The sequence below is a fragment of the Cajanus cajan genome, chromosome 5, assembly GCF_000230855.2.
Source record: "Cajanus cajan strain Asha chromosome 5, NIPB_CcT2T_4, whole genome shotgun sequence".
Classification (NCBI taxonomy): Eukaryota; Viridiplantae; Streptophyta; class Magnoliopsida; order Fabales; family Fabaceae; genus Cajanus; species Cajanus cajan.
This window is the reverse complement of record NC_138521.1, coordinates 63,116,093-63,141,918: the sequence shown is the minus strand read 5'-3', so window position 1 is coordinate 63,141,918 and position 25,826 is coordinate 63,116,093. Positions and strand designations below refer to the sequence as shown.

The window sequence follows — 25,826 nt, the reverse complement described above, 5'->3', positions numbered from 1 at the left end:
AACATCACATAGAAAAGAACAAGTATATACATATAGTGTCTAGAATATATATATATATATATATACAAGGTCTAAATCTGGCTAAAGTCAGAGTGTACAAAATATAACCAACAATGCTACACTAAGTAGCTAAATACAACAACGAAAATAAACTCCATCTGCCAGCTGTAGACTCTCCTCAGCACACCAACCTAACTCTGCTCTGCTCCCATACATAGTATGATCATCGCAGTCCAAACCACATGGAAACAATAAAGGGTAAGCTAGTGAAAAGAAACAACATACATATATAAAATATGAATGATAAGCAGCTACAGCTATCAACACATCAATCATCTTAACAACATCAGCTTAATAAATATAACAGCACACATCTCACATCATTCAGCAATAACAACAGTAATCAACAGTACACAGCGGTAAACAACAGTAAACACACAATGCGTCGTCACGCATATAAGTTAGTATTGGTCGCTTGTAATCGGTATAGCTCGACCTGGCCCCTATACCGTGGTCGCTTTATACACGTGTGCCTCGACCTTGCCCACACACGGGACTACTAAGAACTTAGAGGAGAACAACAAGTTACCACTCCAAGGGTCAGCTTTCTAGGGAGGGTTTTCAACAAATTGGGCTCTAAGAACACCACAACCACTCAATCCACACAATGGGATGAGGAATTTCGAAAACATCTCCTCTAGTCTTAGTGATCAACAGCTCAGCCTTATGGCCTACAACAGCTCCTATCAGCACGGAGCACAGCACTGCATAGCAGCAATAACAGCACCGACATAGCGGCTAATAACAGCACCACAATAGTAGCTATAACAACACCGACATAACGGCTAATAACAGCACCACAATAGTGGCTATAACAGCATACAACTTAGCACAGCACAACAATATCAGCATATAACAATAGCGGCTTATAGCTCAGCTAAACAACTTACAGTACAACAATATCATCAAATGCAACTTAAATCAGCATACAACACAGCTCAACTTAACATCTAAACACAACTCATAGCACAACCTAAACATCCTTAATCAGCAATAACGTCTAACAGCACGACATATTCATCAATTACAGCTCAACATCATAATTCAGCATTATCAACTAGTCAGCACAACAATATTTAACAACTACAGCTCAACACAACATATTTATCAGCACATTTCTACACATAACAGCTTAACATCAAATATCATGTTCGCGCCCGGCGCGCTCATGGTCGCGCCCGGCGTGACACAACTAGAGAGCACTAGGGCTCAGCGCGCTCGGTGCAATTTCCATTGGGCCCGGCGTGCTAGGAGGCAGAGACCTTAGAAGGTCTCACACGCCTGGCGTGCAAACCCTCGCTCGGCGCAAGGTAAGCAGAGACTTCCCCAAAGTCTCACGCCCGGCACAATATAAATTGCGCCCGGTGCCACCTCTAGCAGAGACTCCCAAGGAGTCTCCACGCCCGGGGAGATAAGGTCACGCCCAGTGCCACACCAGAAATCCCCAAGCAATGTCACTTACTAATATCGCGCCCAGCGCGGTCCAACCACGCCCGGCGGGGGCCATCTAGAGGCTCACACCCTCAAGCTCGCCCGGCGCATACACCACTGCGCCCGGCGAGCTTGCCCAATGGAGCCCTCTGATGGTCATGCGCTCGGCGCGAAGAACTACGCCCGTCGTGATACCCAGCAACAACCCTCAAACTTCGAAAATCTCTTCCAAACCTGCACCAAATCAGCTTTCCAAACACATGAAATCGGCCCAAAACGTCACATTTTCATCAAACAACCCAAAATCTCAGCTTTACCCACATGCAACCATAAACAATGAAAAACCCCAAGATTTTCATCAAAACCCCGGAAACCCCGAAAAATGAGTTTTCATCCAAAGCAGCTCAAAACCTTTGAAAATCTCAGCGATTCGTGAGTCCTAGCTCACTATAACACACAACCGGCAAGAAATCCTAGCTTCCCTTACCTGAAGATTGGATCAGGATAGCCAAGAAGCAGAATTCCCTGTCCAAAGCTCAACCCGGAACTTCAATCCTTCAAAAGTAAGCTTTCTAGTCCAGAGCCCTTCTCTCTAGAACTTCTCTCTAAAAACCTCTTCTCCTCAACCGCCCACAACCTCTATTTATAGGCATTCTGGAGTGGCCAGAACGGCCTGTACCGAATCCGGAACGGCCCGTTCTGCACCCCTTCATCATGTGTAAAAATCACATGCAGAACGGCCCGTTCTAAAATTAGAACGACCCGTTCTGGAACTTATCTAGAACGACCCGTTCTCCATCTAGAACGATCGTACTCCCCTCCAGAACGGCCCGTTCTCCCTTCAGAACGGCCCGTTCCCCAACTAGAACGGCCCGTTCTCACTCTAGAACGGCCCGTTCTCAACAACGATTTTCAGGCCATTTTAATAGCTTGGAACGGCCCGTTCCAAATTGGGAACGGCCTGTTCTGGGCTACTAAAACACCAACTTACTACGTCACAATAAAAATAATATAATTAGATGTATTTGTAATTTTATGATAAAAAGGTATTTACTAATTATTTTAAAACGAAATAGTGGAGACTTATAGGATGTTAATTATATTTCTTAGACAGAGCAGTGTAATCAATGACAAATCTTGACAAAGTATTTTGAAAGGGTCAAAATATTTAAATATATAGTTTAAATTATTTATAATATAATATATAAAATATATGTAATTAGTATTTTAATCTGAATAATGTACAGATTAAATATTTTTAATATATAATTAAAATTTATAATAAATTATATATATAAATAAATATTATATTTAACTATATAAATCATATTTAAAATGTATATATATATATATATATATATATATATACTTTTTAACATATAAATTATATTTTAGATTTATGATAAGTAATTTATATTATATCATAATATTTTTTATATTTATTGATAATTTATTTTTAAAATATTAAATTTAATTCATAAATAATTATGATAAATAAAAAATTAAATTAAATAAAAATTAAAAAAAATTAAAAATTATTAAAAATACTCTATATAAATTTGGGAGTGCCATAAGTGCCCCATTCCTTCCAGTTCCAAGCTCCGCAACTGACTGCAGCAGTGCCCTTTTAAAATAGAAAAAGGAACATGTTAACAAATATATACAAACACAAATTAGTGGGGGGTAATTTTGGTTCTGCTTTAATTGCCACCAGAGAGATAAGATATCCTACAAATTAAGTAAAATCATAATATATGTTTATATTTATATTTTTTTATCTAGCTTTTAAATAATGTACATTTCTAATTTGACTTTAATCGTGCCTATATTCTTTGATAACATATTGTTATATTGATATCATTTATATAAACATAGTGGATTAATCAAGAAATAACGAATGCATGATATTGATTACTGGCACTTCATCCCTCATTTTAGAGAAGTTCTTCACTGTGAAACCCATAAAAATATCTATATTTCATTTCTTTCGTATGAAATACATTTAGTTTTTCAATTTTTTTTTATAATCTTCACATATTTTTTTTTCCCTTCTCTTCTATATTTTTATTTTTCCTTTATCAAACATACCCTAAATAGGATGTGAAACTTATAAAATGTGTATGAAAAAGAAATAAAAATCATTGTACATGGTGTTTAAAACTTTATTATTTAGCTAGCTGGAACTAGTATATAAATGTTAGGTTTTCTTGTTTCTAAGCAACCCCTCTGTCATCCCTATTTTTTCTAATCTAACTAAGAAGACAAAGCCATTTGTCACCAAAGAGTAGTCCTAAAGCTACAAGTTGATTCGGGGGAATTATAGCCACTCAAAACCCTATTCATCTTTCACTTCCTATTCATAGGAATAAGACTAATACAAGGTAAACTCCCAAAGCCAAACCCTTTTTTAATTACTTTCGCTTTTAGACTAAAATCATATAATGATGAATTAAAAATGTGATTAAAAGTTTTCTTTAGACTGATTTTATGGTGAAAAATAATAATAATTATTTTTATTATGAAGACAAAACAATGTACTTAATTACTGTTCAAAGGCTTAATTAATAAAATTAAAGTAGTCATTTTAAAACTAAAATCAGATCAGTGTTAACATTCAACCAAATTTGAGTAATTAAATATCTTTTTCATGCAAAATCAAAATTGAAATATATTTTGAAATAAAATTGAACTCACCAATATTTCTGACAGCTTTAATTAAGCTCTTGCATTTTTCCAAGCCTAGTTCTTAGGGGCTTATGGACCCACCTGGTGATTTTGTAGGCAAGGGACCTTGTTAGAGTAATTTAAACAAAATGAATTGCAGTTCTTAGCTGGAAGAGGGAGATAAATATTAATAGAACCTACCACCATTAAACTCCTTGCCCCAAATAGAGTGCCAAAGGTCCTAAGGTGCCCAAATCTCAATTATGCATCACATTAATTTTTTCTCCCCTTCAATTATTATGCAATCATCAATCAACTCTGTGATCTTGCAAAATGCTAACCCGTACTAGTCGGAACACATACATCACGGAAGATATATTATGTCTATATATATATATTTTATTTGAAGTCTTATAAATAGAAAACTCGACAAAGGTAAAGAGAGAAAAAATAGAAGTTAATTGGCATTCAATTTAACATAGTAAAATTCCAATAACACTTAGTCGAGCAAATAACCTATTGATTCTTATCATTTCTCTCATCTTAACATCGTATTATGTATATTTATACTTTTCTCTTCTATTTTCTTTCTCAGTGTTTACTAGCAAGAAGTTTCTATGCATAATTATTATGACCATTATGAGTCCCTGTGACCACCAAAATCTCAGGTATCCTAGGCAATTCAGCTCTTGCAGTAATTACTTCTATATTTGGGCTCATAATTCTGAAATATTTGGCTCTAATAAAGACCCCGCATAGCATAAACAGAGGAAGTTCAAAGTAGAGAGACATTTTCACCCACCTCTTTAGTTTCTTAAGCTAGGTTAGTGCGATGAACTTACATGAACAAAAATCAAATGATCGTATTTTATAACATTCAAACAAAGACATTTATTTATAAACGAAATCAATAATGTATAGTCTTGATGTTAGCTAGATATTTAATTTTTTTTTTTTTTATAAATCAAATGCCTCGATTCAGACACAAAGTTTGGATAGTAATTAAACTTTTCTAGCTCATGGTCATTTTGAAACATACGTGAAAAGCAAGGTTGAGGCTCATGCAACGCTTGCAGTCCTTAATTTACCCCATTAGTTCCAAGCAATGAGAGGAATTGAACTTGTACTTGAAAGTCCTATAAATATTCATCAATACCTATGCTTGCACGGTAGCACCTTATCAACCATATTGTTAATCCATGCCATAAAAAATGAGTTTAAATGTCCCCATAACATAATTGGAGGTTGGGTGTGACATGAGGTTTAATTGTCCCAAGGGTACGTAGTTGGTTAGGAGATTTTATCAATCAACCCCACCTGCAATATTTGTACTTCCACTCGATTTTCAGTTCCTTTCCAATTAAGAGAAGGATTTGCTTTAGAAACTTACAAATGTTTCGGTCTAAACGTTATTCATGCTCAATTGTTGCATGCTTCTAACCATAGATTCTATGTTGTTGGCATACTTTAGCAACATTAAAGTTTACCAATGCTGGTCATGCATGCATGTTGACGGCGCCATTATATAATCATTGTTGTTGCTACTTATTGCTAACATCTTTTAACCATCGTTATTTGATTTTATCTTATTACAATTGTCATTACCATCCTTCAATCATTGTCTCTGCTAGCTAGCTTGCATTTTTTGATCACTATTTTCATTAGTAATATATAATGTCTTTGCTGGCATCGTCTGGTCCTTGTCCTTGTCGGTATTCTTTTTGCCATCATCACTAGAGAGCTTCAATTCGGCCATGTTATCGCCAACTTGGGATGGATGATCATCCTTAGATAATAGACCCCAATCATAAAAATTAAAATTCACTTAATAAACATATTTGTAATTTATTTTGAAATATTAACTACACTAGTGATGTATTAAAATATTAGTTGAAAATTTATGTATCAAACAAATTAAATATATTTGTTTTAAAATCTGCTCTCTTTTTAAATTTGAATCTCTTCCATATGGTCATGCTCTCTTTTAATACAAAAATAGTCTTTATATTGTTAATTCCATTTCTTTTGACTAATACTCTTCTGATATTATTATTGAAGAGTTTTACATTAGAGGCGCTTCAATGAGTAATTAGTAAATTATACAAGTGAGCTTGACATCATTCATAACCAAAAATCTTTAAAATATTAAGTTGATAAGTTTTTATTAATTATATATTATTCAATATGTTTAACTTTAATCGATGTGAGACTTTATTCACACTTAAACTCTAATAATTAAATTATTTTTGCATGCTATAAATTTTTTATTTATAAATTTATAATAAGAATTAATATTTATGTTAATCATAATTTTTTAAGAAAAATCCTATTATTATGTTCTGAAGTTAAAAGGTTAAGAAAGAATATTTGCGAGAGTTTCTTGTATTGTGTCTTCAAACTCAACCTATCAATATATCCGTTAAATTTGTCACATTGGCAAGTATTCAAAAAATCTTTAATTATGTAATAATTGTAATTAAATCAATATGAATAATTAATATAATATTTTTATATAGAAAATATATATCTTTACTAAATATAATCTTTTCAATTACTATAGTTGATAAAGATTTTATTTGAATATTTAAGAGAATGACGTATAATCAGAAGGTAAATGCAATATAATTTCTAATACTTAAAATAGTAAAAATGTATTTAAAAAAGTGTTAAAAAAATAAGTGATGCTAGAAAATTTTGTGAAAAGATTCAATTACCTCCATAATAAAATTAAAAGAAAAAAGAAAATTTTGATGTTTATCTCTTTACATTAAAGACTATATAAAGAAATAAAAATATTATCAAAAATAAAAAAATGACACTTTAATATCCCCAAATAAGTATAATTATTCTAATATTAAAACACGGCGCATATTATAAATTTAAGAATTAAAAAGATGAATTGCTAATGTAAGACGGTGTCTGTCCCTGTTGCCGTCCATTATATACTAGACACACATTTCTATAAACTGCGACCACCCAAAAACCGTAATCCACCAACATATCAACTTCTTACGGCACCTGAAATGGGTGGTGTTTATAAGCAACTTTTTATACTACATTATTGTTACATCAGTTCTGCCTCACTTTATAGGTTGCTTAAATTTTAGTAAAATTGCTTATAAAAATAATTTTACTAAAATTTAAATAACTTATAAAGTGAGTCAAAATGATGTAACAATAATATAGTACAGGGATTGTTTCCAATTAGAGATCCTCTTAAATATATTGGTAGTAATTTAAGCTTTTATTCTTTTCGAATTTAAATTTAATTACTCGAGCTATTATGCAAATATTAAAGCTCACCACAATATTTTTCCAAAAGAAAATGTTGAATCCTCCTAACACAATAATCGAAAAAAATTGACATATATAAATAAGTATTATATTTTAAAATTTTTGACAAGTGTCTTTTATTTGTTAATCCAGAAGATGATTCTGTTATTTTGTTTTGAAATATATAGCATCATTCTTTTCCAAAAATAGAAATTAACAATACCAGCGAGTTCCAACCCTAAAAGAATGGAATTACAACTAAAGTAAAATAAAATTATAAACAATAAATAAAATGTATAGTTTGGAAATATTACACCAAAGTCGGTATACAGTTCAATATAATAAAAATATAAATTTGGTACAATAAAAATGTGGACACACAACATTTTTACCTGTCTTTTTAAAGATAGTGATTTTTTTTAACTTCTCTTTTAATTTTTTTTAATTTTTAAAAAGTTATTAACAATTAAAGAAAATCTTGCATTACTTTTTATCAATCAAAATAATCTCAATTAAAAAAGTTTTTAACAACTCATATATTGTTTAACCATGAGTTAAACTCTATAGACACTTTATATTATAATATAAATTATTTATTATAAATTTAAAATATCATAACTTATATGTTAAAATTATTTATTTTCAATTTTTCATTATAAATTTTAATTATAATATAATTTATATATTATAAATTATAGTTATATAAAATAAAAATGGATGTAATAGATGTGTTAAAATAGTAATTAGTAAAATAAAAGTACCGAATAGATTGTATTAATAAAATAATATGATAGGAATGTGAAGAATTTTGGAGAGTAAAAGAAAAGTATTTAGGTGGCAGAAGAGACCAAGAATAGAGAAGGTAGAGACAAAAGCAGGGGATCAAATCCCAATTTAACCACGGTGCAGTACACCTTCTTACAAAACCGTATTTCTGACACCGAGATTAAGCTATTCATTTTTTAATTTTGTTTTTCTTTGTTCCAACAATAATATAATATTAAAAATAAAAAAATTAACGTCAGAGACGCCGACGACCAACCAAACCAAGCCTATATTGTCTGTCGACTTTTCTCTCTCTCTCTCTCTCTCTCTCTCTCTCTCAGAGGCACACCACGCCACTCTCTCTTCGATTCAGCTTCAGCTAAATCCAGTTCTAACCGCAGATCGTGCTTTTGCTTTTGTGTTTGTGAAGCACTTCTCTACTTGCGCTTCCTCTTCTCCAACCTGATTCGATTCCCTTGCTGCTAAATTCTGTGAGCCCACCTTTTCTCAATCTCAACAATGCCTTGCTTTTTGTTTTTTTAAATCATTGTAAGGCCGCGTTTGGTTGTTATGTCTCCCTTCTTCTTCATTTCCTCTCTTTAGTTTAGATGCTTGTTCGGTTGTTGTTTTCTGGATGATGTTATTCAGTTCCTGAGGGTTGTTCTTTTGTCGGTGAGGGTTCTTTCCTTAGTTGGATCTGAGTATACTAATACATCAACTGCTTTATCGAGTTAATTTAAGAGATGTTCATTACTTACACTTGATTAAAAAAATAAGAACTGTGTTTGGTATCAGATGGGTTAATTTTACAATAATGAAAGGGGTGGGGTTTTGGAATGGACGAGATCTTGTTTTTTTGAGTTTTGGCTGAATTTTGTAGTTGAGTGAGAGAGAGGATGTCGGGTGGCACGCAGAAGAGTCTGAGAAAAGCACTTGGAGCCCTTAAGGACACCACAACGGTCTCGTTGGCTAAGGTCAACAGTGATTACAAGGTAGAGTAGTTTGGTCTTGGACTCTGTTGGATGGGATCACTGGATCAGGGGTTTTGTGTTTGTTCTCAATGGGTTTGTTGTGTTCCAGGAATTGGACATTGCTATAGTTAGAGCCACAAATCATGTTGAACGTCCTGCAAAGGAAAAACACATAAGAGGTTTGTTTTCTCCCTTTACTTGGGATTGTTTGTCTGCTATTCATTAATGATTCGTAGATTTTAGGAGGAAAATTTGTTGGATAAGTAAAGGATTTGATTCCAAGTTTTCTTTGCTCTCTTTTGCAGCTATATTTGCAGCTATCTCAGCTACAAGACCTAGGGCCGATGTTGCCTATTGCATCCATGCTCTTGCACGACGTTTATCAAAGACGCATAACTGGGCGGTGTGTGCTTCATGTCTTAGATCTTGTGCAAAATATGGCTGGTTATCTTTGTGATCTGAGTTATTTTATATGGACAAATATTTTTCAGTGTTTAACTCAAGGACCTGGGATGTGTGATGAAGCTTTTATGAATTTGTTATCTGTTTGCCTAGTTTCTTTGTTGCCTGTGTTGATGAAGTGAAAAATTACGTTCATAAGTCATATTTCTGAATTATCATCTCCCTCTCTTCTGGTGATTGTGTGCATGATCTTAAATTGTCAGCCAAGGGCGGAACTTCGTTGTGACTGTGGCTCGCCCAAACTTTTCAAAATTATTTTATATATATATATATATATTATATTTGTATATTATCATATTATTAATTGTAATAAAATTTAAAAAATTGAATAAAGAAAATTAAAATTTTTATTATTTTTATAATTAGTAAAAAATTTAATTTATATATATAAAAAATTACTTTGGCACCTCCAAATTTCTTATTCAAGTTCTGCCACTGAGTTGTCAACTTATGGTCTAATACAAATGGGACATAGAAGAATATCCAGATAACATTGTTAACAGAAGTCCACCAAGAATGTTCTTCATGACTATCAGTATTATTGAAAAAACAAATTATTTCATCTTGCAGTGAAGCTACAATATTTGTGTGCACTATATTTGCTTGTAAACTTCTCTAGTTCTCATGTAATTCTTCAGTTGTCTTGGCAACTCCAGTAGTTTTCATGTAATTCTTCAGTTGTCTTTGCTTCTATTTGGTTGATTAACAAGTGGTTTATATCTAGGTTGCACTGAAAACTTTAATTGTGATTCACCGTGCTCTAAGGGAAGTGGATCCTACATTTCATGAAGAACTCATTAATTATGGGAGAAGTAGAAGTCATATGCTCAACATGGCTCATTTTAAAGATGATTCCAGTCCAAATGGTACCTTTGCCTTTCCCTCCATTGATTTTATTATCTTTATTATGTTTATTGACTTTGCAATTGTCTTTCATTGTTTTATTGCTCAGCATGGGATTATTCTGCATGGGTCCGCACTTATGCATTGTTTTTAGAGGAAAGGTTGGAATGTTTTCGTGTGCTGAAGTATGACATTGAGGCAGACCGTCCTGTAAGTATTTTTTAATCATTTTCATAAACTTACCGATTAAGAATTCAGAATTTTAACTTCAACATGAGTAGTTGAATTATCTGCATATTATTTATTAAGGAATACTTTTCAGTAATAATAATAATATTCAGAGTTGTTGTTGCTATCTCATTACATGCATACATATGTACGATCATTTGAATTAGGAAACTTCACCTATTGTGAATTTTGTCACAGAGGACCAAAGATCTGGATACTGCAGAACTGTTACAGCAGTTGCCATCTTTACAACAACTTCTCTTCCGTGTTATTGGTTGCCAGGTGAGCTTTTGATCCAAAATTTTTTAAGATTGGTGGAATTTTTATCTGAACACTTCACAAATCGGGTGGGTTTGATTTGATGAACACATTTTACAATGTCAGAAGCATCATAATTATACAACTCCTTTTAACTTTTATTTGGTGCAGCCACAAGGGGCAGCTGTAAATAACTTTGTCATTCAGTTAGCACTCTCAATGGTAAGTCAATTATTTAACCATATTCTTAAGGAGATTTTGCTTCACCACCTTTCTGAACACACTTTATACTGCAAATAGGTTGCTTCGGAAAGCATTAAAATTTATCAAGCTATTAGTGATGGCACAGTCAATATGGTTGATAAGGTATATATTGTTATCTTCATGGATTTGAACCTTTATGTTCAGCATTTATGTATTTACGAGGCTATTGTGACAGTTTTTTGAGATGCAACGGGATGATGCTTTGAAAGCTCTTGATATATACAGGAGGGTTGGGCAGCAGGTATCTCAAATGTCAAAATTTTCTTTTGTATTCTTAACTTTATCTATCCAGTTATGTTACAGATTCTTTACATGAATCCAGGCTGAGAGACTGTCAGAATTTTATGAAATATGCCGTAATCTTGATATTGGACGGGGAGAGAAGTTTATTAAAGTTGAGCAGGTTAGTTGGATCTTATATCATGCTTGTTTATGCCAATGACATTTTAGTTTGACTTTTCAGTTTTTATTCTTTGGAAATATATACTAACAGTTTACTATTTGATGATATGAAGCCCCCTTTGTCATTTCTGCAAGCCATGGAAGAGTACGTCAAAGATGCTCCACAGGGACCAATAGTTCGCAAGGATCAGGTATGGATGAACATTGAAGAACTGTGTTTTATGTTATGGTGGTGGTCACTGTGGCTTTATGTTATGGATGCAATCATACACATCTAGTTGACACAGTAGGCACAAATGGAACCAGGGAAGACCATGTTAGCTATCTACTAGCTAAGAATATTGGTATATTTGCTACTGAAAGTTGCATTATCTTTATGAAAAAAAGTGGTTTAACCATTGTTGCAATCTGGCAAGTTGGTATATACTGAAAATTCGAAGTTAATACATTATACTTGTTTCCATCAAGTTCTTTGAGGGGTTATATTATTTGGCCCATCAAAACATTTTGGAATATCTTCCATTACCTTACGGAACATTTAATGATGATTTTACATGCTATTTTTTGGCAAGTACCTGTCTTTTCAGCAATAAATTTCATATATTTGTATAGACAATAATATTAGTATTTTTGCTGCATGTGTTTGTCATCTGCGCTCTGTTTCCCCTTTCATTTGTTTCAGCAAGTTGTGTTGTTGTAAACCTTTAACTTACGGATGTTTCTTCTATATCAATGAAATGCAATATTTATATGCCATATAAATATATTTTACCAATCAGTGCTTCCATGTTTAACTAAATGCAGGCTATTGAAAACAAAGAAGTTTTGGCTATTGAATACAAAAAGACAACAGAAGTGCAAGAGGAACGTCCACCCTCACCCTCCCCCTCACCCCCTCCCGCTCCACCTTCTGAACCTGTTAAAGTGGAAGCACCACCAGTACAACCACCACCTGATCTGTTGGTAATTACTTTTTTTTCTTTCGTGTGTGTGCGCTTTTCCTGTTTTTGGTATAATTTTGATCACTAGCTGGATCTAGTTTTGGTGCTTTCTCTACAACAACTTTGCTTAAGCTGCACTCACAAATTTCTCATATTTTGGCTTACTAAATTAGAATTTGGAGGATCCTGCTCCAGCTGCTTCAGAGTTGGATGAGAAGAATGCATTGGCTTTAGCCATTGTTCCCGTTGGTAATTTGTTCTTCCTTTCCCTCCATTTTGTTTAATACATTGGAATAAAAGCACTTGTCAACCTTCAAAAATAACCGAGTAATAATTGGTTCGTAAAATTGGACTGAACTGGTTTTCTTTTCAAGAAGAGTAATGCTTCATATTTGGCTTTAACCTATTTAGTGGCTAATCATGGGAGTTATATTCCCAGTGTTTTCCTTTTTCTGCACTTTGTTGGCAGTTAAGACTAGACTGCTCCTTTTGAAATTTAATATGTAGAATAGAAGTAAGTATATGTCTTGGCGTCAATTTAAATGATTTCATGTTAATGGTGGTTTTCAGCTGTTGAACAACAACCTTCTGCTGTTTCAAATCAAGCAAATGGAACTACAGGATGGGAATTGGCACTTGTTACTGCTCCTAGTTCAAATGAGAGTGCTACCACAGCTAGCAAACTGGTATGCTTTCTTCTACAATAAGTTGACTGCTCAGTTAGCTCACATGTTATGCATCTCTGCATAAACACAGACAAAAATACTTTGGATGCACCCACGTTTTTGTTATTCTAATAATGAGTGGTGAACTGCTTGGTAATCAGGCTGGAGGTTTGGACAAGCTTACACTAGACAGCCTATACGACGATGCACTCCGGAGAAACAACCAAAATGTCAGCTACAATCCATGGGAGCCAGCACCAGGTGGAAACATGATGCAACCAACAATGCATGATCCATTTTTCGCCTCTAATACCGTTGCCGCTCCACATTCTGTTCAGATGGCTGCTATGTCCAACCAGCAGCAAGCTTTCATGTTCCAACAGCAGCAGCAAATGATGATGATGCCCCCACAACAACAATCTGGAAATCCTTTCGGAAATCCTTATGGAGCCGCCACTGTCCACCCCTACGGCCCAGGTATGCCTGTTCAATCATACAATCCATATACAGGTCTCATCTAGCCATTTCATGTGGAAAACAAATCCTTAATAAGCTCAAGGAAAAAACAAATGGATACTCTCAGCCTTTGGTTCTGAGATTGGGAAACGTGAAGAAGAATAGACTTGTATCATACGTTGTGTGTGTGCCATAGTTAGCTAGAGTGAAATTCTTTTTGAATAATTAGCGGAGGGAGGGTTTTGATTATATGATTTTTTATGTACAAGGTTAATTAACGAGCTTTGATTCAAACCTCTTAGTTTCTTTTGTCCCTGGTTGATTACTTCAACGCTTTAGCAGAAAATTTGTTCTTGATATATTGGACTATATTGTTCTCAGTTGCCATTTCCTGTATATGGTGGGGAAGTATATTCATTATGTGATTGTTATACAATTTGTTCGATGAAAATACGTCAAGTCTAATAAATGAGTCATTTTGGTTTGAGGAACAATTTTTTCTTCATTGCCATGTGTTATTCAACTTACTCTGTAAGACGTTTATGTAAGTATTTCATCTATATTCATTTTTCTCTTCTCGACGAGTGAACTAAGACCGATAGAAGTTGTGAACTAGCAATATATTTTCCCTCATTTGCTCAAACTAATTAAGGTATAATTTGTGTTTCCTTCGCAAATTTAAAATTTCAGGCTTCTGTGTGCTCCATTTTGTATTTCTTTGCCACTGATAATGTTCCAAGTCACTCGGGGAAATCGTTGTTAAAGGAATCAATAGTGTGATATGGTGTTACCATTCACTGTTCCTCAGCATAGTGATGGCAATTTTTTTAAAAAATTAAAATTAATAATCATTATCATCATATTTAAACAATAAAATATAAATAAGTTAAATATATAAAATTATGGATATAAAATATAATATTTTTAAACATACTAATAATTTAATTATAATGAGAAGGTGTATCTGGTTACACTTGCTATAATTATTTTTCAAAGTATGATATTTTAGTATTAATATTATTTTATGTCAAAAACAAAATATTAATATTTTTTAAATAAATGCATTCAATATTTTAAAGACGTCAATTTTGAAAAGAAGGTAAAATCGATAACTAATTAAAAGTCATACCATTTATAACTTGTTGATAAAATTGACAACTTAAAGCGACTTACCCGGAAATGCTTTAGATTAAAAACAAAAAGTAGTCATGATAGTAGCAAACGAATGAGATTTGTTTGCAGAAAGTTTTAATATTTTATTTATCAAATATTCTTGGTATTTAAAATCAATATTATTTTTTTTAATGTATAAGCTATTCGTCCGCGCACGACCGCATATATTTCTCCCTGAAGCTTACTATTTTATTTTGGTATATTTATCTGTGTTTTATTTTCTTGTGGCTATTATATTATTTTTTCTCTCCATGAATACGCCAAACAAAATTTGTTTTCTCCATGGTAGTAAAGAAAATATTTATGTAGAACTAGAAACAAACAGAATAATAAGGGGTCCCTTTATTAATTCTGAAATGTTGATGTATTGCAACAAAGAGCGAATTATTAATGGATTGTCTTTTCAAGTCTGCTGTATTATTTTATTATGATTTTTTTTTGGAATAAGCTGGATTTATTTTGCATCCAATAATTTAAGAAATACAATTATTAAATATGTACAATGATGTAATTTAAAGTGCAGGTAAAAATACATGATGTAATTTTGAAGTGAAGTATTTTGTAAAACGCTTTTGATGTAAGTGATTGTGATCGCAATAAAAACCAAATGGAATTTATTTTGACACGAGGGTGAAGGAAGGTCAAAGAAAGAAGAGGTCAACACGCCTTATGATTACGTGCATTCGGATTTACGGTTTCCCTGATTGTTATCGTTTCTATTTCATCTTCTCAACCAACTTTACCTTTTACGTAATCTCTATTTACAATTTCTTCACCTTATCAATTTATCACTCTAAATAATAACCCCAACACCTTCCTAATCCCACTACCAAAAAACTTTCTTTCTTATACGTTACACCGATTCCTTATAATCTTCTATAAGTTAAAATAGTTATTTAAAAAGAGGAAAATATTAGGATCTATTATTTAATAAAATTATTTTCAGGGGAAAAATAACAACTCTAAAAAATACTAGTTTGGAATTAAATATAATTTTGGAGGTGAAGAATGAAGATGTTGTGAGGCGGTTCTTCCTAAACCCTTTAAAGTTTGAAGGTTTGAATCCTGACAAGTCACAAGTCACAAGTCACAAGTCACAATTAGCATTCAGCACAAATACTTATAATTATTGGAAAAGAGGAATAATAGAAATTAAAAAGAAAAAGATGTCGTGGCTGTTCAAGTCCAACGAGCCAGACCCCCAATCTTCGGACCTCCACCGCAGCGTTATCCCCTCCGCCGATCGCCACGCCGTCAAGGACGACATATCGCATATTTTCCGCGGCGTCGCCAACTTCCTCGCTCCGCCGCCTTCCTCCTCTTCCTCCGCCGCCGATTCCTCCTCCTCGCAAGCTCTCACCGGAATCCGCAACGATCTCGTGGAGATCGGCGGAAGCTTCAAGAACTCTCTCTCGCTCATTTCCTCCAACAAAGCCGTCTCCGGAATCTCCAAGTTCGCCTCTCAGTTGCTGCAGTTGGAGTCCGATCAACGCCGAAGCGACGACGATGCCGTGCCTGGAACCACCGACGACGTCCTTCGTTTCGTGAAGGAGATTTCTGCGCGGCCTGAGTGTTGGACCGAGTTCCCCTTGCCACTGCACAACGGTACTTCAACTTTTCTTCCACAATTATATTATTTGTTATTTATTTATTATGATTCGATGTTTTCTCAATTGGATATTATCTGTATAATTTGATTATGATATTGATAGAGTTTGTGATTGCTTTACTTAATTGTGCTCTTGTCCTCTTTAATTTAACCGTGTTCTTAGACGTGCAGTTTTCGCGGTGGTGCCTCTCTGGCCGATTCGTTTGATCTCACTCTAGAATTTCCTTTGTAACGGGTTATTTCGTGCGTGCACAGTACGCAAAAGAGTTGATAATTTATACTGAATGTATATGCTTTTTTGATAGTAATAGTTGAATATTTATGCAGAATGTATATGCTTTTTTCATAAAAATGGAGTTGGTAATTTATGCTGAATGTGTATGCTCTTTTGATAAAAAGAGTTGATAATTTAAACTACTGACAATGATCAATGCCAGTGGCTATGGTTTCACTGTATGAAGCAATAGGTAGCTGTGTTTGGATATCAAATCTATTGTTGAAAAATCTCAGCCAATAACGTTTGTCTCAATTGATAGGATCAAACAATGTCAACAAAAACGTCTCGTTTTCAATTCCTGCTGGTAGATGTAATCCTTGGTCTGCGGTAGGTCATTTATAATTATAAGTACCTCTGAGCTTTTTTGTTAAGGCTATGGCATACCCTGATTGTAGAATGGGATGGCCTCCCATCTTCCTAAACTTTTTCATACTTAAATAGTTCTACTATTTTCTTTATATCTGAAAGATTCACTGAGTGGGTCTTGGATGCATCATTTTATGGTCCATCACATTTTTCTTTGTCAAATTTGGTGGAGAAAGAAAAGCCCCCTTAGATAAGTCTAGAGTGGATTAGATTTCTAGGAGGACTGTTGAATTTCTATGTTTGGCATGGTAATGATGTTGCATGAGAAGAGATTACAGTCAATTCAAAGACTATCCTAGAATAAATGGGATGTCTATTTTAATGATTTTTATTTCTCCGTCTCATGTTATATAGTATGTCTTTTTGAGTGCTCTAATTCGTTTCATAATATTTGTCAATTTAGAAAATCAAGAGGGTATTATTAATTATTTTTTCCAGTGATACCCTCATTTATTTTTATCTCAGTTAAATACTTAATTGAATTCACAACTACTAACTCTTTTAATAATTTTGTTAAAGGAAGTCACTTTATGATAGTAATAATATTTGTAATTAATAAATTTCTTAAGAAGTGTACATTACCTTAAAAAGACAAATTATACGAGACAAAGGAGCATTAAGGACGTGACTTTTTTTTTTTTTTTTTTTTTGCATTTTCTTCATTATACTTGGCTTTGGATGCATTTGTTATTTATCAGCTAATCTCACAAGTCACGATGTTAATATCTAAGGCTCTAACAATTTTTAGAAAGCATGGAAGCATCATTTCACTCATTCTGTCATACATCATGGAAAATTCCAATTTTTGCTTGTGTACATACTTTGTTTGGCATGACCAAGTTTACTGTAAAGCTGTTGCTGCTATATGACTAAATGCAGTTTATTTAGCTAATATTAGATGTCTGACATCTGAGCTGCATGTCATTTTGATTTCGAATATAGTAATCCTGGGAATTAACATCTTATAATTATGTTGGGGGTTAGTTCTATGAACAACTGCTTCAGTGCTCATTTGGCATTGCTTTTTTCGAAGAAATTAATCCTGTGAAGCTAGTTCACCCTCCCAGTCAACATAAAGTCCAAAGTGCATGTGTCCTTCTTAGCATATATCTTGTTTAACTCAAACTAATTTTCTTTGAATAAAGGTGGTTTAGAATCTTTATTTTTTACATAACACGAGTTCAAGAAACCAAAATAACACTTTTTCTTTTATTTTTATTTTTGAGTATATATTGAGATTGACAAACTTTAATACTGAAAGTGACTTGTTGCAGCAGAGTTTAGCATGTCCATTTCTCAGAGAGAACATGTATTGGCTATAGAACGGCTGGTACCTGATTTTGTTGAACTTAGACTGAATCTATGCAGTTACATGAATGTGGAGAAGTTTTGGATGATCTATTTTTTGCTAATACTTCCAAGACTAAGCCAGCATGATTTTGAGTGTCTATCAACCCCCAAGGCAAGTCATGTTTATCCAATTTTGTCTTATTTTCAATTGATTCACTCGAATAGCAAGGCCAAGTATGTGCTAAATTCCTTTGATATTAATGCAGTTGATTTGCTTATTGAAGTTTACTGTAGACCTTGTATTTATGTGAAGGTTATTCATGCATGCTAGTCAGATCAGTCGATATATACTCTATAAACGTGTTATCTGTAGTTCACTCATCAGGAATAAAAAGAACTTGTTATAGACGAGAATAAGGAGCACTAATACAAATTATACTTAATTCTATTTCTAATTTTATATGTGCTTAATTGAAGTGATCCTCTATTCCCCCTATAATGCATATGTTGTATATGATAAATTATCTGCTGCACTGCCAGTCTCAGCATGATCTGGTCATCTTTTTGATAAATTATCATATGTCATGGCCAGAAGTTTCTTCCGTAGTTTTAGCATTTATCTTTGTTTATCTTATGACATTCTCTCTAGATGTGTTGTTTAGGTTCTATAAATATTTTCAGATTGTTTGGTCTATTGCACCCAACAATTATGTGGTTGAAGACAAATTTTGTAGATAATTATATTTTTTACTCTATATATGTTTCGGTGGCAACAGTCTCTAATGACTGCCATATGTTTTGCCCCCTTTTTTTTCCGGTTAGATTGTTGAAGCAAGAAATGTGCTTCTTCAGAAACTTGGAGAAAAGAAAAATTCTCAAGCTGGAGAACGTGAAAAACCAAGGACTGTGGATACATGTCAAGAGGGTAGCGAGGACCGTGGAAGTGAAAGTATCCCATTTGAGCAAAGTCAGATTTTGACTGAGGTTACAAATGCAGTAGAGGGCTTAGAAGTTGATGACACGATTAGCTCTGAAAAATGGTTGGAAGATACAGATATTGATGCTACTTCATTGACTTCCTGCACAAAACATCAGCAGGAAGAGGACGTCTCATTCAGTGATCTAGAGGATGATGTGAGTTATAGCTCTGATAAATTATCAGGCTATAGGGAGACACACGACATCAGGGGTTCATCACCTGAAGGTTCCAGTGACTGGATTCAGCTGCATGAAAATTCTGGAAGAGATGGCAGGAAGAAGGCGGCTATACGTTTAAAAGGTAAGGACTCAGAAGATGAGTCAAATGATTGGCTCACCGTCGATGAATTTAATTAGATAGGCTTTCCTTGATTCACCAAGTTGTAAAGGTTCAATATTTTTCCCTTCTCGATGGTTCTGTATTTAGGGAGTACACAATTATATATATATTAACGTATTTCTTTTGATATTCACACGTATATATATTGACTTACTGTTGAGCATTGGGCAAACGTCATTCATTTGTTGAATCTGTACAATGCAAACGAAATCATGGATTTCAATAATAATTGTAATTTGTTAGTTTCTATTAGTTGATCAGGAACAACGTCAACGTCAAACTTTTAACATAATTTAAGTATGTTCAAATTTAAACACTTTTATGGGATTCAACGTCGATGGGCGTTATAGTTTTTTTTTTTTTTTTTTTTTGGGTTTAAATAGTCTAGTTAGAAGTTTAGGTGTCACTATTATTTTTAAAAATTTGGATGTGTATTGAATAATACAGTACATACTAAATAAGTATGTTAAAAGTTTTATCTGTCGGTTATGTGTGTGAAATTTTTTTTTTTTGTATTTTTGGAAGAGGTCATATCTTAAATGAATTTCATTATCTTAAAGAATAAGTCCAGAAGATAAGTGATTTACCGGAAAAACAATATTCAATAATACAATAAAAAAGTTAAAGTGAAAGTAAAAGAGTTGAATTTTAATTTTAAGGAATTAGTTCTTAATTTTTTGCTAGAAGATATGTGATTTACCAAAAAAAAAATCAATAATACAATAAAAAAGTTAAACTGAAAGCATATTAGAGTTGAATTTTAACTTGAAAGGAATGGATTAAGTTTGAGTTTGGTGATTAAGGAGTAATTGCAATAGAGAAATGTTGGAAATATTTTTTATATTCATATATATTATTATTTAGTAAATTGCATGCCGGCTTTTAGTGATAGAGAATAAAATTAGGTTATATAGTGAAACTTACATTAAAAAAATCTGTATTTAATAATATGTTAAATAGTTTATTGTATTTTTCCTTTCTTGAATAATAAAATCTCTTTCTATTCGTTCATCTTTCACTTATTTCTCTCTCCGGTCTTCATTTACTTTCTTTTCTACCGAATAGCTAGTCCTTTGTGGACTACCACCACTCCTATGTTCTTTCTTTATGTTTTAATTTTATCTTACTTGATTTATCTACAATTTAATTAAATTTATATAGCAATCTGTGTGTGATTTTTTAAAGATACAAATCTAACCTCGCAGCTTTATTTTTATTACTCAATGTGTATTTTTTTATTTATTTTCGATAAATGTATCCTAGGTTATTTTAGTATGGTCTTGGTTTTTATATGCATAAAGATGGTTTATTATCTTGTATCCGGTGGATCCTAGCAAGTAGCAAGAGCTAATGCTTGATTTAATAATGGGACTGATGTTATGAAGGAAAAATGGAATTGGCACATTTCAAATTTAAAATATTATTTAAATAGCAAATGAATGCAAGGGGAACACGAAAAAGAAATCAGTGTTTAGTTACTTGCTACAACACGCAAAAGCCTAAATTAGTAAACATCTGATAAATGACTCCATACCAATAAATTATATTTCCTTTTTGGTCGATCCAAAAACTTATATTATGTTGAATTTTTTTTCTCATAATCATAAAATATTTATCATTTAAAATAGTGACTAATCTCAATCAAATATCTCGTAAACATATACAAGATAAATATTTTTTTAATATAATTTTTTTCCTACTTACAATCAGGATTCAAATCCTGAAGAAATATATTATTATAAACTTAATAACCAGTACATTGGTCAAAAAATAGTGTAAAATAGAATTGATAATTGTTGGGAGCTTATCTCCAGCACGAAGTCAACAAGGGACCATGGCAGATAAAGGCGAGTATAATGTAAATGACAACGACGGAAGTAATAATAAGTGCAACCCTGCATGAGAAAGAGAGATAAGGCAAAGATAAGTATTCTATTCCCGAATCCAAACCACAGTATAGACATGCACAGCATAGCAGCTGTCAAACTGGGCAGAATGAGTGGAAATTGGAAAATTAAAAGACACAAAAAGTACCAGAAAAATAAATTGGAACAAGTAGTCAAAAGGTATGTTCAAGATTGATTGTACAATCATAGTAGTAAGAAAGAATAGGAGATATCAAAGCCCAAGATTTCTATAAATTGGGTGGAAATTGGCTTCGTGAGCTAAGTTCAAAATTAGATTGGCCTTTTAAAGTGATGGTACTTAAAAGAAAAAATTTACCTGCAGTATTATAGGTGTTTTAGTACCATTCTCTAAACAGAAATATCTCAGTATTACATTTATTTTCAAAATAAAATTTTATTCTCGTAAGAGAATAACACTCACAGTACTATAATATTGTATTCAAGTTTTGTTCGATTCTTAAATCTTTTGAATAACATATTTCATGAAATCAAGAAAAAGTATATAATTCATGACAACAATCAAGAAAACCTAGAAAAGTCCAATGATAATGCAAAAAAAAACCTAACATGAAATCAATTATACAAATGTGGATTGTATTATACTTACATTAGCCTAACATTACTCCACCACATGTTATTTTTATAACGGCGGGACTGTCTTTTGAAACGAATAGAGTTGCTATTCATTGCTGAAGTTTTCTCCACCAGCATCTCCAACCTCCCACCTCTCTCCAACACTTTCTCAATGTTGTCGATCATCACAGTTCTCACCTATCATTTTCACATGACAAATATTTAACTATTTAGTCTTCAGATCCTAATATTAAGAATAATTCCAAATCATATTAAAATGGAACAGAATATCAATTGTATATTTCATCAAGAGTTCGGTTCTTCTACAGTCAACTTGTACATTATTTGCTACAATAGACCATTTGACTCGTATAAGTAAATAATCATGCATCTTATCACACTTGATCTGACCTTGCTCTGAAATTTACTTTACCACGTCAAATACAACACAGTTTGTTAGAAACTATGAGACGCTTGGAACTATGCAATTCAAGTTTGATCAGTCACATCATATCAAAATCAAAAGAATCATAGGGCAAATCAAAGTTATTCAACAAAAAGGTTTCTATAAGATCAATCTACAGGGGTCAAGTGGAATGATTTGAATCAAAAAATCAGACAAGAACTCCAAAAGAGAACCAATGATAGACAAGCAAACAAGCTGGGATCAAAGTGTAGATAAATCTAAATGTGTATATTTTGAACTAGCCTGAGTCATTTCTCCTTTGAGACGGTTCAATCTGTCAGCATTAGGATCATTGGAGTAATAGTCCATCTGTTGGTTCAAGACCCTTGAGAACTCATCATTCATGGCATAGGCAGGAGCTGAAAGAATAGCTCGACCATAGGTCTTCACAAATTTTTTATGAATATCTTCAAGAAATGCAAAAGGGACCATTCCTGCAGTGATTCATTTAGGTATTCATTACAGCTCATTTAGGAATTACAAACTTTAGTGTACAAGTCGAGCAAAAATATTTTTATTGTGAATTCAAAATTTTATAATAATTTATTCTTAATTCCGAAAAACAAACACAGAAGAATTTCAATTGTGGCCTGCAACATGTTGCCGTACAGTCATTATATCATACATTCTTTCAATTTCACCAACTTAAATACCATATTGCAGAAAGTTTAAATGTGACCAGTAAACAAAGAAGTGTCATATCATTCGTAACTGAGGATTTTTAATTGCTATAAAAGCTTTCAACAGTTTTAGAAGAAAAATATATCAAATTATGTTCTTTTTACAGTTGACTCCAAGTAAGTTACATGTTTTATGATGTTGTGGGGGAGTGAGTACTCCCATTTATGGCAGAGGGCCTGGAGGCTCTCCAGCATCACAAATTACATAAAACCAACAAATAAGATCTAATTTAGTCAGTAGATAGTTGAGTTCTTTAAGCATATTGGCAGGAGTTCGATTCTTTAGTTGTACGTATGAAGAAAATTTTATTAGGAGAGAGAAATCCTACTTTATTGATCTTTATAATTTGAAAGGAATTAGTCTTTGGTTATTGATTGAAGGATACCTTTCCAGCAAACCTATAAAAATTACAGGAAACTAGTACGTCCAAGATAAGAATGAACACAATGGATGTCACTAAAATGACCAACTAAGCCGTAAGATGTATTGTGTAAAATCCAGTCCTTAAGCTCTTAGTTATTTAGTCAAAGCACCAAACAAATCAAACTTAGATTATCACAGTTAAAGCCACTAGTATCTCTTCTTCTAAGTTTTAACCAACAAATCTGATCATTAAATCAAGGGGAAACAATGAGCAAAAAGAGATTCTTGTGAACATGAAAGTAAAGGGTACTTTTGTCCTGTAAAGTGTACTTTTGTACTCCCCTTAATAAAAAGGGAGGATTACTGGGTTAAGGAAGGGAGCATTAGCAGAATTGGCCCCATACGGGAGTATCTTGGTAATAGCAGTTGTCCACGTTTTTTTCACTTTTGCATATGGCATTCTTGATTGGACATTTTTAAGCCTCTCATAGCAGAGCTTTAATTTTGGGATAACACGATTTTAAGATCAACAAGTTTACTACAAACAAGATTATTACCTAAGATTGTCTGACATACTAAAAGGAAATGTCAATAATATATGATCAAATTCTACATGCCACTTGATTAGTTCAAGTGGAATTCCCCTAAAACAAGTCTCAAGTTTCAACCTAGAGCCAGCCCCACCATATTATAGATGTTCCTAGCCATGTGGTTTATGACAGAAAAATAAAAAATAAAAATCTGAATCAACTAACAAACTAAGACCTATGTCAAACAACACACGATTGCAGTACATGCAAGGAGCAGGAATACATTCAAGACACTTTGACAGCTTCTATTGTTCATAAGATGAATGAAATCATTTGCATTGATGTGAAAAAAAAAAAAAAGAAGAAGCAACAATTGAATCAATTCATTAGTACCACCCCAAAAGGCCAAAACAAAAAAGTAAAGCAGTTGGATCAACATTGTTTAGTTTTTTGTATTATTAGATTCACATTCACCAATCCAAAAACAAGCAACCTAAAAATCAATACTTATTTTTATTCAAAGAAACAAAAACAAATGCATGCATGAATGAATGAATGAGAGAAACTTACTTCCAAATGCATCATCAGCCATACAAAGAACGGTGAGTCCATCTGTCCTCTTGACATGGAAAACATAGCGATCGTGAGAAAAGGAAACATTGCTATCATCATTGTTATCACTCCCTTGATTGATCTTGCTAAGTATTTGTTTGGCTACAGAACTAGCATTGCTTTGGCTGGCGTTGAACTCAGCCAGAACAATCTGCCCCCTAGCAACCATTGCATACAATATCCCCATTGATGATCAAAGGGTTAATTTTGGATTAGTGAAAAGTGAAAAGTGAAAAGTTTTGTGAAGGTTAATTTGCCAAAGTACGTTTGTTGTTTTAGGTGGTTAGAAAAGTGTAAAGAAAATGGTTTTGGAGGAGGTGCAATAACCCCAACACCAAGACGAGGATGAAGAGAAAACAAAGTGTCCATTTGATTTGATTTGGTGTCCAAAAATGGGGGTAAACGACACTCTGGAAATTTAAAAGGAAACTCTGCCTCTCCCCTTTTTCATGCATACCATGGCGTTTTTGGTGCCACCGAAATAGCCGGAAAATTTGGACATGGATCCTACGTCAAAGGAAAACATAATTGTAACTTGTAACAACAATATCATCACTATATTTTATTATATATATGGAAAAGGCAGACATGAAATGAAAATTATTTTTTATGAAAAATAAAAATTTATTCATTCAATCCATCTAGGAAAAAAAGTTTTACCGGATTAGAGTCGATATGTATTTCTCACATTTATTAATATTTTTTAAAAAATTTACCAACAGGGTGGTGGTTAAGAGTACCAATTGGGCTTAAATCAACTTGCTAAAAATGAACTTAGTTGGTTTGGACATTTTTTTATTGGATTGAAAATTTCAAATCATTCAAATCATTTTGCTAAAAAGTTTTAATATAAATAAAAAAGAAAAAATGTTATAAAATTAGTATCAAATTATATGTTTCAAATGTTCAATGTGCTTAATAAGTCCATCAATAGTAAAAAAAAATAAGTAAATCAACATTAAAATAAGTTAGTGAAAG

At 33.0% G+C, this 25,826-nt stretch overlaps 3 protein-coding genes across 4 annotated transcripts; 2 read left to right on the top strand and 1 right to left on the bottom strand.

Moving 5' to 3' along the window:
- Positions 1-8,458: 8,458 nt before the first annotated feature.
- Positions 8,459-14,177, top strand: LOC109816550 (ENTH/ANTH/VHS superfamily protein). The gene is made up of 16 exons (XM_020381603.3): positions 8,459-8,684; positions 9,074-9,185; positions 9,274-9,343; positions 9,470-9,567; positions 10,351-10,492; positions 10,579-10,679; positions 10,896-10,979; positions 11,127-11,177; positions 11,256-11,321; positions 11,395-11,460; positions 11,542-11,622; positions 11,735-11,812; positions 12,426-12,584; positions 12,736-12,811; positions 13,133-13,248; positions 13,389-14,177. The coding sequence occupies exons 2-16, from the start codon at positions 9,090-9,092 to the stop codon at positions 13,746-13,748; spliced, it is 1,644 nt and encodes a 547-aa protein (XP_020237192.2). The 5' UTR covers positions 8,459-8,684; positions 9,074-9,089; the 3' UTR covers positions 13,749-14,177.
- Positions 14,178-15,902: 1,725 nt separating this feature from the next.
- LOC109816556 (BSD domain-containing protein) lies at positions 15,903-19,849 on the top strand. 2 transcript variants are annotated; one of them, XM_020381612.3, is made up of 3 exons: positions 15,903-16,461; positions 18,383-18,570; positions 19,221-19,849. In XM_020381612.3, the coding sequence occupies exons 1-3, from the start codon at positions 16,023-16,025 to the stop codon at positions 19,731-19,733; spliced, it is 1,140 nt and encodes a 379-aa protein (XP_020237201.2). In that variant the 5' UTR covers positions 15,903-16,022; the 3' UTR covers positions 19,734-19,849. The 2 variants fall into 2 exon arrangements, with proteins under 2 accessions (XP_020237201.2, XP_020237202.2); XM_020381613.3 differs by having other exon boundaries at positions 15,906-16,461; positions 18,386-18,570.
- A 1,322-nt stretch (positions 19,850-21,171) lies between these two features.
- LOC109816561 (vesicle-associated membrane protein 711) lies at positions 21,172-25,252 on the bottom strand. The gene is made up of 4 exons (XM_020381620.3): positions 24,807-25,252; positions 22,906-23,096; positions 22,231-22,394; positions 21,172-21,611 (listed from the first exon to the last, which is right to left on the bottom strand). The coding sequence occupies exons 1-4, from the start codon at positions 25,033-25,035 to the stop codon at positions 21,521-21,523; spliced, it is 675 nt and encodes a 224-aa protein (XP_020237209.1). The 5' UTR covers positions 25,036-25,252; the 3' UTR covers positions 21,172-21,520.
- Positions 25,253-25,826: the final 574 nt, after the last annotated feature.

Coding starts and splice junctions, on each gene's coding strand:
- LOC109816550 (XM_020381603.3), top strand. CDS start 9,090: ATGTCGGGTGGCACGCAGAAGAGTCTGAGAAAAGCACTTGGAGCCCTT. Junction 9,186..9,273: donor AGGTCAACAGTGATTACAAG/GTAGAGTAGTTT, acceptor GTTGTGTTCCAG/GAATTGGACATTGCTATAGT. Junction 11,322..11,394: donor CAGTCAATATGGTTGATAAG/GTATATATTGTT, acceptor CTATTGTGACAG/TTTTTTGAGATGCAACGGGA.
- LOC109816556 (XM_020381612.3), top strand. CDS start 16,023: ATGTCGTGGCTGTTCAAGTCCAACGAGCCAGACCCCCAATCTTCGGAC. Junction 16,462..18,382: donor CCCCTTGCCACTGCACAACG/GTACTTCAACTT, acceptor GACTTGTTGCAG/CAGAGTTTAGCATGTCCATT. Junction 18,571..19,220: donor AGTGTCTATCAACCCCCAAG/GCAAGTCATGTT, acceptor TTTTCCGGTTAG/ATTGTTGAAGCAAGAAATGT.
- LOC109816561 (XM_020381620.3), bottom strand. CDS start 25,035: ATGGGGATATTGTATGCAATGGTTGCTAGGGGGCAGATTGTTCTGGCT. Junction 23,097..24,806: donor GGCTGATGATGCATTTGGAA/GTAAGTTTCTCT, acceptor GAATCACTGCAG/GAATGGTCCCTTTTGCATTT. Junction 22,395..22,905: donor TCAAAGGAGAAATGACTCAG/GCTAGTTCAAAA, acceptor TGAAAATGATAG/GTGAGAACTGTGATGATCGA.